This window comes from Typopeltis vanoorti, chromosome 3 (assembly GCF_054136105.1).
Source record: "Typopeltis vanoorti isolate ZY-2024b chromosome 3, IOZ_Tvanoo_1.0, whole genome shotgun sequence".
Taxonomy (NCBI): Eukaryota; Metazoa; Arthropoda; class Arachnida; order Uropygi; family Thelyphonidae; genus Typopeltis; species Typopeltis vanoorti.
The window spans coordinates 15782219-15803488 of record NC_143551.1 but is presented as its reverse complement, the minus strand read 5'-3'; the positions used below and the strand labels follow the sequence as shown (position 1 = coordinate 15803488).

General features: G+C 35.7%; 1 protein-coding gene across 1 annotated transcript in view; it reads left to right on the top strand.

Moving 5' to 3' along the window:
- LOC150107944 (uncharacterized) overlaps nt 1-21270 on the top strand; it is an 86367-nt gene that overhangs the window by 37843 nt on the left and 27254 nt on the right. The window contains exon 2 of the mRNA XM_090415476.1: nt 19030-19067. Coding sequence (XP_090271602.1) covers nt 19030-19067 — 38 coding nt within the window. The remainder of the gene's footprint in view (nt 1-19029; nt 19068-21270) is intronic.

The following is a 21270-nucleotide window of genomic DNA, read 5'->3' as shown; positions in this document are numbered from 1 at the left end:
ATCATCGATCAATCAAACAAATTGAATGATTTATTCCAAAAAATGTATGGGATAAATCCAGAAGATGAAAGGTAAATACAGAACACATCAGCTGTCTATCTTGGAACATAATGGATGTATCATCGCTGATCCCAAAACTATACTAAAAGAACAACAAGTGAAACAATGATTAAGCTTCTGTACCAAAAACATAGTGCCATATAACAAACCATTAATTCAAGAGGAACTCAAAAGAGCTCTTTTGTTATCTCATCTTAGCGCAGTAGGCCCGATGATAAAGCACCTCCCATCATTTTCTATGGATCTCCTACTCTTATTATATAACAATATTTACAGAGGAAGAGTTTCTGGACTCTTGGCATAAGTCAGTTATCATTGCTATCCCAAAACCAGGTAAGGATTCAACATAGGCTAATAATTATCACCCACTCACTCTGACTAGCTGTTTATGTAAGATCTTGGAAAAAATGGTAAATGCAAGGCTTCTCTGGTACCTAGAAAGCAACAAACTTCTTTCCAACACACAATGTAGCTTTCATAAACACCAATGAACCTTGGGCCATTTGATTTGCTTAGAAACATGTATAAGAGATGCTTTACTGAAACATGCGATTTCAGTGTTCTTTGACATTGAAAAAGCTTATGACACAGTCTGGAGATATGGTATATTAAAATAACTGTTCAATCTAGATCTGAGGGAACACACCTACCCATTTTTATTAAAAACTTTCTTTGCAGCTGATTCTTCCAAGTCAGTGGGAAGTATGTTATCTCAGCTATATTGCCAAAAAGAGGCTGTTCCTCATGGTCTTAAGTGTGACCATCTTTGCTGTTAAAGTGAACTGAATCACTGAACAGCTTCCTCCTACAATAAGCAATTGCCTTTATGTCAATGACTTCACAATTTATTGTCATTCTTGCAATATGAGAGTCATTAAAAAACAACTCCAACAAGCAATCAATCATTTCTTCCTGTCAGAGAAGACTGTCCCACCATCTATGTGCACTTCTGCCAGAAACGCTCCCTGATCCTGATTTTAGAATGGGACAAACTAATATCCCAGTAGCACAGAGGCCAAATTTCTGTTACTCATCTTTGACAGAAAACTAACATTCTCTACGCACATTCATCATCTTCGAGAAAAGTGCAAAAAAAAACATTGAATATCCTCTGCACCCTATCCTCTACTGCAGGGTTTCCCAAACTTTTTCTACGACGGAACACTTCACAAATCCAGAAATTTTCATGGAACACCTTGGTTATTTTGTAATGTATTAATTAATAATTAATTGTTAATTTAGCTGATTTTTATTATTAATTAATAATTGATCGTTAATTATTAATTAAACATTATTAAATTAATTTGTGCTGATTTTCATTGACATATCCCATTCTGATCACCAAAAATTTATATTATTATAAGTACTTACAAGTGAATGCAGACTTTTTCTCCTCTGTGTGCTGGTAGTTTTCCCCTCCTTTTGTACATCCTGGAGATCACTTTATAGGCTGGTGGTGGATGACTCACTACCTGTTGTGCCACAAACACCTTCAATAAGAGATTTCTTAATATCAAAATTTAACAAAGTCCCTTGTCTCTTATTCATATTAAAATTTATATTTGCGAAGTGTTCCTTTTATTTACCTACCCTACAAAACAACCAAGATGTTACGTTAAAATTTCAGGATTTGTGAAGTGTTCCGTCGTAGGAAAAGATAAAGAAAATTTTTCCACTAAAATTGAAGGTCAAGGTAGTCTGTATCTGGTTCTCAAATCTATTGTAGTAATACTGAATAGTTTCTTCACAAGTTCTTATTGTAGGGTGAAACTTTCAAAACTGTAGTGCCGTACTTTTAAAAAATCACGGCACTACAGTTTTGAAAGTTTCACCCTACAATAAGAACTTGTGAAGAAACTATTCAGTATTACTACAATAGATTTGAGAACCAGATACAGACTACCTTGATCTTCAATTTTAGTGGAAAAATTTTCTTTATCTTTTCCTACGACGGAACACTTCACAAATCCTGAAATTTTAATGTAACATCTTGGTTGTTTTGTAGGGTAGGTAAATATAAATAATAAATAAAATAAATGTTTTTTTTTATTTAAGTTAAAGGGATATTACATCCCATATTGTTTCTTATTTGGCTAAGAAACAATATGGGATGTAATATCCCTTTAACTTAAATAAGTTATGTTGCCAAATTGAAGCCTTTAGCTCTTCATATAATTAGTAAAATAAATGAGTAAATCTAAACAAACATTCATTCTCAAATGTTAATTATTAAAAACAAAACACATAAAAATAGTAAAATAAACTAGGGTATGTACATGTTTATTGCAAATTAAGTTCTTAATGACTCCGATGTTTTTGGGTCTTTGAATTACAAATTCTTTTGATATCAGGCACAATATTAGAAAGTTGAATTCTCATATTTGGTGTAGCATCAAGTCTGTTCCTGGACTTTGATTTGGTTGTAGCATAATATGAAAATCCTGCCTTGCATAAATATGTCGTTGTAAAAGGAAGTAAAACAAGAATAGCTAGTTTTGACACACTGGGGTACTCTTCTGTTAAATTTGTCCAGAAATCATTTATTGGCAGTTCCTTGTATTTTTGTTTTAAATCAGAGTCACTAATTAAGTCAATTAGATTTTCATAATCACTTGTGCTGAAGCCTGCTGGCTTAGCTGTCACTGTGAATGGATTCAGAACCTAGGAATTGTCCTCACTGGATTTTGGAAAATATTGCAAAAGGGTTGATTGTAAGTCATGCAAGTGTTTTCTAAAATTACGTTAGAAACTACATTTACTTTAGAATTTATTTCAGTCAAATATTCATGCAAGGTGGAAAAACAACCAAATTTATTTTGTTCAACTGTAGAAATCCAGAATTGCAACTTCCTATCAAAAGATGCAATTTTATCTCTTGTATTAAAAATTGTAATATTCTTTCCTTGTAATGATAAGTTAATTTCATTGCACTTTGTAAAAATATCTGCCAGATACGCAAGACTCATCAACCATGAAGAATTTCTTAATAATTCAATAAAATTTTGTCCCAAATTATGTGATGCCAAGAAGGCCATTAACTCACTATGAAGTTCAAAAAGCCTCAATAATGCTTTTCCTTTGAATAGCCATCTCACTTTAGTATGTAATAAAAGTGCGTTATGTGTGCTACCCATTTCACCCCACAAAATTTTAAATAATCTGGATTGAAGTAGTTGAGATTTTACATAGTTGATCATTTTTACGGCTTCATCCAAAATAGTTTTTAAATATGTAGGAATTCTTTTTGTTACTAGTGCTTGTCTATGCAAAACACAATGATTTTTGGTGGCTCTTGCAGCTACTTGCAGGATACGTGTTACAACTATCTTCATCTTTCCTACCATTGCTTGAGCACCATCTGTACAAATATCAATACACTTCTCCCAACCGATTTCCTGTTTTGTAATATAATTATTAATACATTTGAATATATCTTCTCCAGTAGTTTTTTCTTGATATTTGCACATGAGTAAATCTTCAATACTTTTATCAAATATGTAATGAACAAACACTAGTAATACAGCGAGTCCTGCAACATCTGTAGATTCATCCATTTGCAATGAATATTCACTACAAAGTCTAAGTCGATGAATTAGCACTCTCTATGTCAGCAGAAAGATCTTCGATGTGGCGTGAAACAGTATTATTTGATAATTGTACTGCATCCATTTTTTTTTGCGACCTGCTCATTTAATATGCACGATACAATGACTTTCACACAAGGCTTAATGAGCGTCTCACTAATTGTATTAGTTTCATCATGAAGTGCAATGCAGTAACTCACGCGAAAAGATGCCTCTGTTGCATTTTCAGTTGTAGCAATTGTAACCATTTGAAGTTTAGATTTTTCTAGCTAGTCACATCGTCTTTTAAAAAAATGTATATCTTTTCCTTTGTAATCAGCGTGTTTCATTTCGAAGTGCCTACGAAGTTTAGCTGGAGCCAAAGAACTGTTTACCAGTATTTTATTACATAAAACACGCATTGCATCAGGAGCATGTGTATTGCCAATACACGTAAATCCATAATTTAAATAACTTTCATCGTACTTCTGCTTTGGTCTGTTCTTAGATGACTGTTGTTCTTTAATATTAGCTTTTGAAGAAACTACAGTTTGTAATTCCATATCTTCTCCAATCATACGAGTAGATGTGTCAGCAGAGGTACTTGCTCCTCTTGTGTTCAAGTTCCTGTCTTTAAACAAGTATCCATGGGTAATTTTTGAATAATATTCAAATTCCAATATTTGTCAGATCTATAATAAAAACAAACATAATTGTGTTGTAAAGGTAACTTTAGTATGAAAAATAATAAGATCATAAATAAGAAATGTCGAATAATATAAAAGTAAATGAATAATGCAAAATAGTAAAAAAATACTGCAAAACACAAAAGTAAATATGAATTGTAACAATACTTGTAAGAAAAGTACTAAACCATGTCAGGACTGGTTTTATCATTAGGTGAACCTAGGCAATCGCCTAGGGGCAATTATTTATTTTTATAAATATCCACATGTGTAGGTGTAAATATGCTTGTATGAGTATGACAAAATATATATAGAGAGACAACGTATAGGGGCACCTAAATTTGCTTGCCTAGGGGCATCAGTTACTCTCGGACTGGCCCTGAACCATGTCAAATAATGTAAAAGCAATGTTCAGTAACAAAAAATAAACAGTTCTAAATAAATCAGATATATTAATTATAAAATTAGTTAAAAGAGTAAGAAGAATTCTTTTTTAAAAGACGAGGGTCTGATCCCAACAAATTTACTCATAAATACCTTTCCAATTTTTTTTAAAGTTCATACATTAACATAAGTATTAATAATTAATTATGGCCTAATCATAAAGAGTATTAGTACACTTATGTATATGGTGTGGCATGTTGAAAAATATAAAATTACATTTAAATTAGTTATGAATCACTGGACTAATGAAATCTTGTAGCATATTGCAGTTTCCCAGGCCAACATCATTAAATTAATTTGTGCTGATTTTCATTGACATATCCCATTCTGATCACCAAATATATTTATAATATTATTATAAGTACTTACTAGTGAATGCAGACTTTTTCATATGTGTGCTGGTAGTTTTCCCCTCCTTTTGTACATCCTGGAGATCTTTGTAGGCTTGAGGTGGATGACTTACTATCTGTACCATCACAAACACCTTCAATAAGAGATTTCCTAACACTAAAATTAAACAAAGTGGCTTGTCTCTTATTCATATTAGAATTTAAATCTGTATTCCTATTACTTTAAAAAAAAATCACGGCACTCTGGTTTCAGAACAAGCATTTACACACTGCAATATGAACTTGTGAAGAAAGTATTCAGCATTAATAGATTTGAGAACCAGATACAGACTACCTTGATCTTCAATTTCACTGGAAAAATTTTCTTTATACTTCCTTGCTGATTGGTCACTAACATTTGCAAAACATGTTATTTCTTTCAATTTTGAGAACAGAGAATACACTGCCCATTGTTGTAATCGGCTTGCAGGCAATATTTATGATCAGTCATAAACAGCGGTATTCTCTTTCCCGATTGTTGAAAGATTTCGATGTGTGAAAATTAACGATAATTCAAATATTTCCATGTTTAAAAATATGCCTCTTAGTCACTGACATTTGCTACACAGATGTCATTTCCTTCAGTTTTGAGAACAGTGGATACTCTGCCCATTGTTATAATCTGCTTGCAGGCCATTTTTATGACTGGTCATAAACAGCGGTATATCCCAAATGTTGAAAGGTTTGATGTGTGAAATTTAATGATACACAGGTGTTATTAGGCATTCTGGGTCTGAACTTTTCGACATATTCATGAATATTATTATCCTTAGAATATTTCCACTATAAAATATTTATTCATGAATAATGCTTAGAAAACCAAAATGACAAATTCCAGAACTTCTCGCAGAACACTTATTCACCTTCTGTGGAACACTAGTGTTCTGCAGAACACAGTTTGGGAAACCCTGCTCTACTGAATGGGTTGGCGATCGAAGTTCTTTACTACACCTTTATCATGAACTTGTGAGCTCAAAACTCAATTATGGATCCCAGGTTTATAGTTCTCAAGGAAGAGCGCACTCCAGTGGTTGGACCTTATCCATCATCAGGGTATCCAAATAGCTACTGGTGCCTTTTGCACATCGCCCATTCAAAGTCTTTATGTAGAATCAAATGAACCCCCTTTATCACTCAGATGAAAATATTTGTATAGTCTAAAAATAAAGTCCATTCCTTGATCACCCTACAGTCTCTTTTCTCTACATCACAAGGCTCAATATCACATACATTAGACTGCCATTGTATGAGCATCAAAGAAGTTATAGAAGCTATATGCATTAACATTAACACTACCTGAATGAAACAAAACAGCATCTCCCACCTTTGCAGGCTTACACCCCATCTTGCAACCTCTCACTCAGTCAGCTACGGACGTCTCATACACCCCAATCTGACTACCTTCAACTGTTTAATGCCCACAGAGCAGTTAACTCTGATTTCTTGCTCATCTAACTGATGGTTCAAGATCAGAGATCTCTGTTGGCAGTGCTGCTGTGTTTCCTAATATCATGATCTCCATCCAAATTTCATCCTATTGCAGTAATTATACAGCAGACTTACATGCCTTCAGCTCACACTTATACATTACACATAGAAAACGCCTACCAAAAGTGCATAATTTATACAGACTTTAAACTCTTTACATGTTATCTCTTCTGTGGTGTATAATCCACAACCAGTGCTTGGCGAGGTGTTACAACTGTTATACAAAATAAAGAAAAATAAAGATCTTTAATTTCAATGTTCAGTTTTGCTGGATTCCTAGCCACATTGGAATTAAGGGAAATGACATTCCTTCTCAACATCTTGTTTGACCATTCTATACACAGACTACACACAAATAATAAAAATTAAAGTTAAAAGCCTAATGGCAGTACTCCTGTCAGGAAGCACTAACAAACAAACTGCATGAGATTAAACCTGAAATTAGGCACTGGCAGTCTAGTCAACGTAGGAACAGAAGAGAAGTAGTAGTAGTTCTAGCTAGGCTTTGTATAGGCTACAGTCATCTGACCCACTCATATTTACTGAGGGCTGATAACCCATCTATGTGCGAGGGATGCAACACTTGTCTCACTGTTGATCATATTATGGCGGAATGCTGGCTGGCACTTCACACAAGAAAGAAATAACATCTTTACTCATCTGGCTGAAACCTATACAATCAGCCAAATACTGTCAGACTTGCACAAATTGTATGATTTTTTAAATTTCTATAAAAAGTTAACCTGTACAAGCACATTTGACTGTAAATTTATCTATAAGTAGATCAATTTTGTGCATGCACATAATCTTATTACTTATCCTTGACTATCTACTGCTACAACTTTGTTGTAATTTTACTCATAAGTAGATACTACATTGTTCAATTAAGTTTTAGTATATATATATTATTTAATAAATCACCTTAACTATTTATATGCTGCTGCTGTAACCTCCAACCTTGTGTACGGTGGCTTTATTTATATGTGAATGCTACACTGCTTAACTTAATCTTTGTACATACAATTGTACATATATACTAAGTTGTCCTCAATTACTTGTATGCTGCTGTAGCCTCTACTGTACTTCTCTTCATATGTAAATACCACATTGTTTAATTTAATCTTGTGCATATTATCTACTAATTGACCTTGACTGTTGTAACTGCTGTGCCCTTTGCTGTAGTTTCTTTGTTTATATGTGGAAGCCACATTGTTTAACTTGACTTTTGTACATACACATTGATTTTATCCTTGATTACCTGTGAATAGCTGTAACATTTTAACCCTGTGTATTGTTGTAACCCTTGCTGTAATTTTATTTATGTGCAGATAATGTATTGTTTAACCATGCATATTTTCATTTATACTTTTATGTACTGATGTATTTTTGATTATTTTGTGTGTTGCTGTGGCCTCTGACCTAATGTGCAGCTGTTACTTTTGCTGTAATTTTATTTATATGAAGACACTGTATAACTTAACTTTGCATATTTTAGTATATATCTTTATTTAATTTTTATTTACTAATGTATCTTTGACTATCTGTGTGCAGCTATAGCCTTGTTGTCATTTTGTCTGTGTAAATATTCTTTTGCTTAATTTTTTTGTAACTCTGTAAATCTTGTGTACTGCTGCAAACTTTTGTTCTGATTCAGTATGATTGCTGTAGTCTTCGTGCCAATAAAACAAACCAACCAAACCAAACCTATCATCCAAGCTCTGTTCTACTCAGGCTGAAATTACAGCTGAACTCTCCTTTATTCTCTAGATAGACCTTCATTTCCAATGATTACTGTCAAAAAGATCAACAAATTAAAACAACAACAACAAAAAAAAAGGTACAATCTCTGCAAATTCATTCAAACCTCATCTGAAGCTGGCTGCCCTCATCCACTCTCCCATGGATCCTCTACCTCAACTCTGTTTTGGGTGTTTACAAAATTCCTTATTCTTTCAACTTATCATATTATGGTCAAATGGGGGAGATCTGCTAAATCTGCGTAGAACATAAGAAATGCATCTGCCACCACCATAAGTATGGATATCTTGCAAAGAATCAAATATAAGAAAACTACTATGCTTCACCACAAGAAATACAACCTTAAAAGCTTTTTTTTTAGAATCAGCAGCAGATTTACATACATACATACATCTTCAAGGCCCACCTTTCCTAATTGGGTTGTGGGGGCAACAGCTGCAAGAGGAATTTCCAGTGGTCACGATCCTCTGCCACCAAGCTCAGGTGTTCTGGTGGGATTCCCAAACGTGTCTACCCAAGGTTTTGGATATAATCTATCCAGTTAGTCCTTGGCCTCCCATCCTCTGGCTTGGCAAAGAGGGCCTGCTGAGGGAGCCTCTTGTGGCATTCTGACCAGGTGCCCGTACCAACGTAATTGTGATCTCTCAACATGGAGAAGCAGCGGTTGAGTATTGAGGGTTTCTTGAATTGCAGAGCTTCTGACCCTATTGAGTGATGTCAGCCCCGCAACCCCTCGAAGGAACCTCATTTCAGCCGCTTGGATTCGTGTCTGCATTCTTTCGGTCATTACCCAACTCTCATGACCATAGGTGAGGACGGGGACATAGACTGTATTGAAGACAGTCAGCTTTGCCTTCTGGCTTAACTCCCGCTTCAATACTACCGAACGGCCAAGCTCCCACAATATTGAGCTTGCTAAGCCAATTCAAGTATCCAGCTCTACGTCCCATTTTCCATCATTCGTGAATATGGACCCAAGGTATTTAAACTTCTCCATCTGCCTCATTGGGACTCCACTTACATGTAGAGTGCACTGGGATGGTTGTCTTGAGACCACAAATGTTTCATGGCCACACTGATCTTCATTCCGGCATCTGCACAAACAGCTACAAACCTGTCCAGTGGAAAGTCTTAGCTCTTCCACATCTGTGGAAGAGCTAAGCAGAACTAGGTCATCTGCAAAAAGCAGACGTCCAATGCTACATCTTCCAATTCTGACACACTCACTGCCTCGGCTGTGCCTATCAATCCAGTCCATAAATATTATGAAAAGGAGGGGTGACAGAACACACCCATGGCGGAGGCCAACAGAGACTGTGAAAAGTTCAGACTTTGTGCTGTTTACCCTGACACAAAACTCTGGGCATTCATACAAGGACTTGATGGCAGCTAATAGTTGGCCATCCACTCCATACTCATGTACTACTTGCCAAAGCTTATCCCGAGGAACCCGGTCATATGCCTTCTCCAAGTCCACAAAACATGTGTAGACATTCTTGGCATATTCTCAAGATTTCTCAAAGACTTGCCTTAAAGTAAAGATTTGGTCAGTTGTGCTTCTACCAGGACGAAAGCCATATTGTTCGTCCTGGAACTTTGACTCAACTATACTCCTGCACTGTCTTTCCAAGCACACACTTTCCCAGGCAGGCTGAGCAGAGAGATGCCACGATAGTTGCTGCAATCCTTCTGGTCTCCCTTCTTGAAGACTGCTATTAATATGCCTGTCTGCCATTGCTTTGGTGCTCGCCCAGATATCCAAGCAGCCTGACACACTCGAGTCAGCCAGAGAACACCATCTCAATTTAAGGCTTTTAGTATTTCAGGCTAAATTTCATCATCGCCAGCAGCCTTGCCCGATTTTAGCGATTTTATTGCTAAATGGACCTCTTCTGCTGTGAGACTAGTCATTGCCCTGATCTGCACCTCTTGGATGTCCACAACTGATGGGCCACCCCAGTTAAGAAGGCTCTCAAAGTATTTCCTCCATCTGTGGAGGATATCCTTCTCTGTTGTTAAAAATGCACCATCAGAGGCCTTAATTGCCCTTGCTGTGCACAATTTCCTCCCTAGAAGGTGGCGGATGGTCTGCCAGAATACTTTGTTTACATTTGCATAGGATAGGATGAGTCTAAACTTTCTCCAAAGGATTCCCAAGCCTTCTGCTTTGCTGTCTTTACTGCCTCAGCATACTGCAAACGCATCTCAGGTGACCTGACCCTAAGCCATGTTAGGTAGGACTCCTTTTTTGCCCGGACATTTTTTTGGACTTCTTGGTTCCACCAAGGTGTCCTTTTCTCATTGCCCATTGCCATGCCGAGCTGCTTTCTGCCACAGCATGAGAGTGCAGAGGCAGTGCCATCTGTTCTGAACAGCTTCCACTCCTCCTCAACATCTGCAGTATGCTTGGGAATCTCTTTGATCCTGGAGGAAATGTCATCTGGAAAATTCTTTTTCACGGCTCATTTTCCAATGCCCTCCATTTCACGCGGTATAGCTGCTTAGGCTTACCAGCATTGATGGTAGGATCTGGTTTCTGAAGCCATAGAGTGCACACAACAAGGTGGTGGTCAGTTGACAGTTCTGCTCCTCTTTTCACACGAACGTCCAACACTGAGGAAAATAGGTGCTGAAACTATAAAGAAGTCAATCAGAGAACCTTTGTTCTAGTGTATCCCTGAAGTCCATAAGTATACCTGTACCAGGTATACTTATGGACTTTTCGGTGCTGGAAGAAAGTATTCATTATGGACAAGCTGTTAGTACAGCAGAAGTCCAATAATTTCAATCCATTCGTGTTAAGGTCTGGGGCGCCGTTCTTCCCAACCACATCCCTCCATGTCTGGTCATTTGTTCCAACATGTGCATTGAAGTCATCCATTAGCAGGACTGATTCCATGTAAGATTTAAAAAAAAAAAAAAAAAAAGCCAAATCTCAATAAATGTAGTTGTATTAAACTTTTCAAGATTGGGAAAACTTTAATTCTTAGGCCTACTACCCAACATCTAAGGTTAGCCAAACAGCACCTGTAGCTGGTGTCCCTCATAAGACTTTATGCCTTCTGGTTTATTTTTTCTACTTATTGTTTTGTGCATTTTTTGTGTGTGTTTCTGCAGTTTTAATATTGTTTCCCTGATAGTGTCTCAATAACTTAGAAGAAATATAGGCTTTGTTAAACTTTAATTACTTATTATTTCATTAAACATTGAGTTCGAACCAGTACATAAGTCTACATAGTCGATTATCATACTGAATCTTAAAATTCTTAACACTCCCTTCATTAACAACATATTCTGGTAATGCATTCTATTCACCCACAGTTTTATGGTTTCCTATATGAATTCTAGAGATTTCTTCTAGTTCTTTCCATTGTTTCGAAAACAAATTGAAAAGCAGGTGACCAAATCCAAGTAAGATAGTTTAAGTGTAGTCTGATCAGTGCTTTATACAGTGGCACATCCACCTTCTTATCACCACATGTTAATGTACTGCTTATCATAGCAGCACTATGATGTGCAGTCTTTGTAACACTTTCGGCCTCACTCCCAGATCTTAAATCTCATCCATTTTTTCTAATGCAGTGCCATCAATATGGTACACAGTCTTCTGCACTCCAAAATGCAGTATGAAGTATATTGCAAAGCCTCTTTTCTCAAAATTAACCAAAACTTTCTCAGCTGTATGGAGCGATATTGATGATTATTATTATTTACTTATTTCATTATTATTATTATTATTTTTTTGTAACTCATTTTTGATTTTAGTTTCACATTCAGGACATTTTAGGTACAATATTTATTGTAGTTTATAAAAAGTAAAATGTTTTAAGATGTAAGATATTTAAATGAGCTTAAATTTCTAAAAAAAAAGTTTGTTATAATTGATAAAAAAATAAATTAACTGAAAAAAAAATAGTTTTTTGTTTAAATGTCTCCTTTAAAATTTCACTTATATGGTTTTATAGAAAGTATTTTCAACTCAGTGTTTTCTGCTTAGTCATCAAGCTTTGTTCTTCTTTTGATAGCAGCATACTTTATTACTATCCATATGTTGCAATGTTACATGCATTACTGCATCCCAGTTAGCCTTGAAGTACCTGTTCATTGTCAAACAAAAAGGTAGACCTTGTCCTAGAGTTCTGTTGGTGCAAGTAATATATTTGTCCCTGAGTGCTGTTTCCCTCAAATTTGTATTATTATCTTTAATCTTTTCTGTTGTCTTTCTTTTTTTTTTAGTAATTGGTTTGATGGCTCTGTAGTTGATTGACTCCTTCTGATGTAAACTGGACTTTCTGGTTTAATAATTTGCACTATTATATAATCAGGGATGTTAGACTTTATTTCATTTTTTTAATTCCATAAACTTGAGTGTCCACTACAAATAGCATTATTTATTCTGAATACATTTTTTTCTTTCCTAATAATAAAAAAAATACTTTTTTTTTATTTAATACCATCCATGTAAGGCAGTTGTAAACCTATAATATGTTAGCAGTATGAGTGTGCTACTAAAGGTTAGATAATGCAGAGCACCTTCTCAGTTGACCAAGAATGGTACTTGTTCAAGATATGTCAAGCATGCAACTTTCATATTAGTAACTGATTTTGAAAATGGAATTAAAAAAAAAGAAAAAAGTTTTATCTTTTGTTATATTTTGCTTTGAGATTGTTTGATCTCTTTAAGAAAAGGTATGTTTCATTAAATTTCTCTTACTGCACTAGCTCCTTCACTGAATGCCTGTCTCACTTGCTCAGTAGGTAAAAATCACTACGTGTTTGCTGCAAAGGCTGCAGGTTCACATCCTGCTTATGGCCTGGATGTCTGTAAAATCATGATTTGATTAAGCTTGGCTAGTTCCCTAAGGTTTATAGTTTATCCATTTTATTTAAAAAAAATATTTCATGAGATGTTTTTAGATAATTCTTTCTTGTTTGTAATGATATTCTATATATAAACTCTAGATGTGAGAGCTGAACTTACGAGCCAGTATCACTTATTGCCATGTGTAGGTGAATGTTAAATAGAAGGATCCTATTGATTTTTTGAAGTTATAATTATTAACAAACACTTTGTGAGGAAGGCTTTTCCAGAGAATAAAGGCAGCTGGAATGAAAGAGGAAGAAGGGAAACATGTTTGTTGGATCTGAAGTTGGACTTATTGGGCCAGAGGAATGATAGCTGCCCTTTCATTGGGCCAGTACACTGTGCCAAAGATGAGAATAGTATTCAAAGGATGAACAGATTTGAGATTTGTACAAGAGGTAGTAGATGGGTAGATGAAATCAGCATCCTGAATAGAAAAGAATGCAAAGGCTTTTTAGAGAAGACTGAATGTGATGTATTTTTGTCAGGGGTAAATGTCATTCTTAGAAGAAAATGATCCTTTCTAGAGATTTGTGCATTATCAAGAGTAAATGAGAATTGAAGATCCTTTTTGAATGAAAAAGGCAGGACTGCACTTTGGTGGCATTAAAAGTGTATAGATTATTATTATTGCCCATTCAGAGAATAGCATGAAGATCTGTATTAATACTTAAGCTCTTGAAGTTTGGGAGGTTTAGGTGCTGCAAAGTTTATCAAAATGGGCATGAAGCATTAATGTACTGTGATCAGCAAAAATAAGGGATGATCATTTATGTATAAGAGAAAGAGAGTAGGTGATGGAACAGAGCCCTCGGATACTACTCCTGCATTGGTAGAGAAAGCTGAAGAGAGGAAGCCATCTGTTGTGATGTGCAGTGATCAGCCAGAAAGAAAACTGGTTATCCAGTTACAAATAGTGGTGAAGTAAACCAGAGGATGGCAAACTACCAAGCAGTCCTTGATGAGCCAGTATCACCCATTGCCATGTTTAGGTGGATGTTAAATAGAAGGATCCTATTGATTTTTTGAAGTTATAATTCTGTCATCAAATTCTCTAGAAATGTCAGTCGAGCAACAGTGTAGGTTTCTCAAAAGATCCCCCAACCTATCCAGGACATGCATGGAAAGGTTGGGGGATCTTCTGCCTTGAATCTTGAATGGCAGTCATTGATTAACTGATGAGTTGCTTGGTAGTGAAAAAGTTAACTGTTGATGACTTTCTCCATTTTAGATAGGACTGATATGACAAGTGGATTAATAAAAAAATAAAGCAGGTCCTTTGATGACAGACTTTTATATTTCCCTGATTATTATTTGGAATGGACTGTGAATATAGGCTGCTTTCATTTTTTAGGGTAGATGCCAGCTGCATATAAAAGAGTAGAAACAACATAGGACAGGTTAATTCTGACAACTTTTGAGTATAACTGAGGAGATGGCATTGGCACCACCAGAGGACTTTTTGGTATCTAGGTTAAGATTCTTCTTCTGATGTCTTTTTAGAAAAGTACCATAGGAGGTGTGTGGTGCACTGTTTCTGCTATGGAAGGTGGTGATTTGTCTTGGTTGTTTATGTAGAGGTTTTAGGAGAAGAACGATACTAGAAAGTCTGCTTTACCTATAGGTGTTATTGTAGTGCAATCTAGGTAAGAAGGAAGTGGAAGCAGCAGATGAGCAGTGGTTATGCTTGATGGCCTTTGCAGAGGAATAGAAGGCACTATTGCCATTTGTAACAATGAAAATTACTGCACATCAGAACTGTCACATTATAAACATTATTGTATATGTTTGGTAACGTGCATGATAGGTTTTTGTTGATTTATAACTCAGTATGACTAAGTTTGAGCTGTCTGTATATTTCTTTAGAATTACCATGTTTGCAACACATTTACAGAATTCCAAAGAGAGTTATCAAATTATGGTATTTTTGATGCACTCAGTTTTTTTTTTTTTATATAGAAGTTATTATAGTTTAATTAACTTAGGTACATTTGCAAAACATAATAAGCATCTGTTAGATTTTATATCCTGGATGCTCAGATATCATGGTAATTCTTTCAAAAACAACAAATATCATTTCTAGTGTACATACTGTTATAATATTAGATATTATAACAGTATGACACTTCTTAAATGCATGGCTAGTTTCCGATTAACAGCTCACTTTCAAATTTATTTGCTGGATCTCTGACAAATAATAGACCAGTTACACTAAATATCTTTGGTCTTCCTCTGAATCTTTTACTTCCATTTTTGCTTTACACACCTGATATACAAATTTGCCTATATCATTTCTTATACAGCGGTACTGTTTCACTCTTCAGGGATTTCTTTTGTTAGACTTTGATTGAACAACAATATCACAGGAAATTTAATTTGTTAGTGTTTCTTTGCACATTCACCCTTAACATATATGGTGACATCGTATGTACACTTTTGAGCATTTCACTATCATGAACTGCTGTTCTATCCTCTTCTTTCCCAGTTTTCAATCAACAGCACTCTAATCCCAAATACTTTCTGGATATTTCTTGTACATCTTCAATGGATGTGACCCATGTGCCATTTCTAGCAGCTACGTTCATTCCATACCCTCCTTTCTTCTGTCAGCCATGTAATAACTGTAGAGTTCTCTATATTTTGCTTTGGATTGGCAGATTTTGCTTTACTTCCTCAACCAGTTACCTTTCATATACCAATTTCTCCTCGCATCACCTTCCTGCTTTATAAACTTCCTCCATAACATCACTTCCTCCACAGTTTCAGTATTCTTTTGATTCATCTATTTCACCATAACTATTTATCCACCTGATTTTAAGAATACTGTTTGACATTGCCATCAGTAATTGATCTCAAACCAAGATCTGCCCGTTACTGATTCCTTCCTTTCAGTTGTCATGTTAGGTGAACAGTGTCTTTCCTTGATTATGTGTCTCTTGTCCAATAGTTGCCCTTCCCCCATTTGAACTTGCACCTTCTAGCCACCTTCCACCCTTTCTTAGAGAACTTGAGAAATTTTTTCTTTCTCATACATGTCTTTCAATCACTTCTTGCATAATGTCACTCACAATAATTATCTGCTTGTCACTTGCCAATCTCATCCTGAATAGTTCAGAATCACTTCCATCTCTCTCTCTCTCTCCATTGTCTGACATGTAGCACCACCTGATTAAATATCTAAAATCCTGCTTACCTGAACCTCACATCAAACAGCCTAAAAAAAAAAAGCAACAGTCATCACTACTACTGCTTCAGTAACTTTTCCATGTGGATAGGATGCAACACTTCAGAGAGCATTAATAATATCCCTATTTTCTCATTCTGTCAGTATATCATTTTTTGTTAATCGCATCTTACTGATGCAAGGGATTTTGGGAGAAACTTATGTAACTCACCAGTGAAAGGCTGTAAACCTATAATACGTTAGTATTAGTACTGTGAGTGGGTTAAGGTTACATTATCCATATTCATCCTGCTCCAGAGACCAAAAGCCAAACATTTACAAGTCATATCAGGCCTCCATTAAGTAGGGTCATTATCTCATATGCAACAAAATTTTTCTACCACCTAAAAATATTCATGTCCCAGGTGTATTCGAACTCACATCCTGTGAGTTGGAGAGTGAATATGCTATCCACTCAGCCAAACATGCTGGCAGTTTTATCATTTTCCATAGACTTTGCCCCTTTATTCCTAACACATCTCACTCTGGAAAGGAGAGGGAGACCAATTTGCCCTTGGTCCTCTCCTTTCCTTCCGACAAGACTGCTGCTCCAGTCAAAGTAACCCCTGTAGTCCTGATACCACCATATCACACCTCTCCCATTTGTTTAATTGACAATTCTACCATCTAATTTTCATTTTCCTGCCTGGAGATGTTGTCTCTCTCAACAACATTATCCAGCTTAGTATTGCTGCTCTAAATCAGATGACGACTATTATCAGCAAATTACTTTCTCCTGTTGTCAACATACTTCTGTCTCCTCTTTCTACACCTAATAGCGTCAAAGCAGTAATTATCTTAATGCATACACCGGTTGATATACAGGGTGTTCCATAAATTTATAAATATTTCAATAATTCATTAAAATCGGAAAAATTGGGATATTAGAATGTGGTTTGCATGAAAGTGAATTGCAAGGAGGGGTATTTTTTTGGTGGAAAATTTTTTAGTTCAAAATTTCACTGATGGGTGACCCCAATGATGACAGTCAGAATGGCATTGAAAACTTATTTATTGATATGCAAGAAACCCATTACATATCACTACAGTAATTGTTAAAGTGTCTGCTGGCACAAGCAATTACGTGCTGCAAGCAGGTGAGAATGCCATTTACAGAAGTGTGGAGCATATCCGGGCTGTTGCAAGCAACTTCACGGTGAATGGCATCTTTTAAATCCACTAAGGAAGATGGGCTATGCGGGTACATTTTTAAATAGCCCCATAACCAAAAATCTACTGGTGTGAAGTTCAGGGCTGAGGGTGCCATGCAGCATTGCAATTATGGCTGATGAGTCATTCTTGATTAAATGTGCTGATGAGAAACTGCTGCATGGGAGATGCAATATGAGGTGGTAGACCACACTTGACTATTGTTCTCAGATTTGGTCCCCAGGATTTGAAGGAGATAAATTAACTGTGGAAAGGGTACAGAGGCGGATAACAAAGATGGTTTTAGGACTGTACAATGTTAGTTATGAGGATTGGCTGAGGGAATGTGGACTGCAGGGTTTGGTAGATAGAAGGAGAGGTGATATGATTGAGATTTTTAAACTGTTGAGAGGTGGTTACAGGGTTGACACTGGGAAATTCTTTCTCTTGGTTGAACAGCAGGAAGGAGTGATGACAAGGAGCCATCCCTGGTAGTTAAGAAAGGAAGCTGTGAGCAAGAGGGTGAGAAGTGGTTTCTTTGCATGGAGGGTGGTTGAACCGTGAGAACGAGACAGGCAATGAGTTTAAGGAGTGGTATGATAGACTTTGTGTTTCCTAGGAAGGACCGTCTGCAATGAATCTTTTGACTCCATGGAGTCCTGAATAATAATAATAATAATAATTGGTCTCTAGAGCAGGGCTGCCAAATTATTTGATATTTAGTCTGCCCATGATACTACTGTTCTCTAAGCTTACTATCTTTCATAGGTTCCTTTACAGCCTTTCCATATGAATACATTAAAGTTTTTTTGAGATCAGTAATGCTTATATAGATTTTGATGGGAGGAATGGTGAGAATCTAGAATGATTGTGTGCTCATCTGGCTTGAACTTATTAAGTATGTTCAAAGATGTTTGTATAAGTGAAGCTTTAATAAACAGGGATCTGAAAGTTGTTCAGCTTGGTCATGCAGATTACAAAGTTGGTTGGAAAGTAGAGATGCTCTCCAGTCAATTAGGTCTGCCAGTGCGCAGTATATAAACATTATAAACAATGTTAATCACGTAATTAGGACTTATCCATAAATTGCATAATAATTTTGAAGTGTGTGTGTGGAGGGAATAAGTCTTTTCCAACTTGGTAACGGGATCTAGAGATTTGAAAAATAGCGCTAAATAATTTTGGATAATCTCGAAAGAAAAATAACTATACTGAAAAACTGCAGTTTGTATGCAATTTACTTTATTCATCAGCATCACAAAATTTTTTTATTAATATTTGATATTTAGTGTTTATTCTATTTAATGAGAAACACACATGCATTTTTATAAAGATTAATATTTAATGATCAAACATGAAACCTTAAAAATGGATGTCATTATTTATCAGTGTTTTTTTTTTTCAGGATCTCCAATATCCTTCTTTGGATATAGCATTTCCAAGGTAAGGTGTATGTATATATACACGTGTGTGTGTGTGTGTGTTTTATTTTATGTTGTTTATTTATTTATATATTTGTTCTTCATTATTTATATAATTTTATAAACTTTTTTAAATTCCCAAACTGATTTGATAATTATAATTGAAAGTTGTGTTTTCTTTTTCTTTTTTTTTATGTATTAATTTATTTCTGAAGTTTTGTGGATTAATAACATCATCAATACTTAATCAAACCTAAACACCGAAGGGTTGTTTAGGTTTGATTAAGTTTACATTATTATTAATCTCCTGTCCACAATTTTCCTCCAAATTAGTCTGTCACTTGTAAGTACTCCAATATTGTCATATCTAACATTTCATGCTTCTAAGATACTTCTGACTGAATCAATCCACCTAGACCTTGGTCTTCCTCTGGGTCTCTTTCCTGCCATCTTGGCATCAAACACTTATTTTTCTGACCTTTCATCTATTGTATTTAAGTGGCCTTATTTATATTAGTGTACTTATATTAGCTCTGCTGACACATTCTTGAATGATAATAATGTCAAGTTTCTTTCTAATATCTTCATTTTTTAATCTGGTTCTGCCAGTGATGCCACCGGTTCACTCTCCTAATTTTTCTCAGAACCCCAGTCATATCTGTAGTCTCTAGTCTTTGAACAAGTGCTTTATTTATAACCCAACTCTCAGATGCTTACTTAAAACTTGAACACTGTCTTGTATAGTGCTAGATTGGGGTTTTGGCTAATTTCTCTCTTATTCCATATAAAGTTATTCAGCTACCTACTACCATACCAGCTTTGCTTATTCTGTTTTGTATTTCCAGATTCAACCTCTTCTTCACTAAAAACCATGCCTAAATAGCTAAAATATTGTTCTATAGGATCTCCATTCCAAATGCAGCTGAAGATTTCTGTGCTCCTGACTTCTTTCATAGTTTTGGTCTTTTTATGGATGGTTTTCATGCCAAATTTGTTACAGCTGTTATTCAATTTAGTTAGTGAATCCTGGAAACTTGCACTAGATGTGTTTAGGAGTACAACATCATCTGCATAAACCAAAAAGCTAAATTTGACATCTCCAATTCTAATATTGGGCTTGGTGCCACTTTCTTTCATAATGTTATCCATATAGATGATGAATAAGATGATGATGTGCATCCTTGTCTTTCCCCTGATTTTACATCAAAGCATCTTCGTGTGTTTCCTTAAATTCTAACTGCTGTCTGACAACATAAATATTGACTATGTATTGCTCTGTATAATGTTTCATTTACCCCATATAATTGTAGTGTTTTGAAAAGCTTTTCTCTGGTCACCTCTTCATATGCCTTTTCCAGATCTACAAAACTTAAGTACAGAAATAAATATGAAGTGGTGATGCAAAACGTTTGCATCACCACTTCAGTGATGCAAAATTATACAAGTTAAGTGGATATTGAATTCAACATTATTTATTATTTCAAAGCCGAATATATAGAAACTACAAGAGTTTCATGCTGAATATAGAAACTATAAAGTTTCAGCGGATCCAAGCGTAAGCAACCTTTTAGGACAGGGGTAACTTGTGGTAAAGGTGGAGTAAATTCTGATCACTTTCCTTGGTATTTTCCCTAATGCAAAGCACATCTCCTTGCAGACATGTATGATGCTGTGCATCATGGGAAGGGGCCACTACCCAGATCTGTTTTGACCTTTGTTGAGGTCTCGTCAGTGGGAGCCAGGCCCAGATGTAAAATACTCAGGTTGAAGTGATGCAGAAGTCATCCTTTTCTATACGAGTTGCCAAAAGGTGTCACATTTTAAAAGGTACCAAGGTACTGAAATAAAGTAATTTTAAAAAGTACCAAGAATTACTTTATTTCAGTAATTCTTGGTACCTTTTAAAATGTGACACCTTTTGGCAACTCGTATAGAAAAGGATGACTTCTGCATCACTTCAACCTGAGTATTTTACATCTGGGTCTGGCTCTTACTGACGAGACCTCAACAAAGGTCGAAACCAGTCTGGGTAATGGCCCCTTCCTATAATGCACAGCATCATATATGTTCGCAGGGAGATGTGCTTTGCATTAGGGAAAATACTAAGGAAAGTGATCAGAACTTACTCCACCTTTACCACGAGTTGCCCCTGTCCTAAAAAGTTGCTTACGCGTGGATCCGCCGAAAATGTATAGTTTCTATATTCGGCTTTGAAATAACGTTGG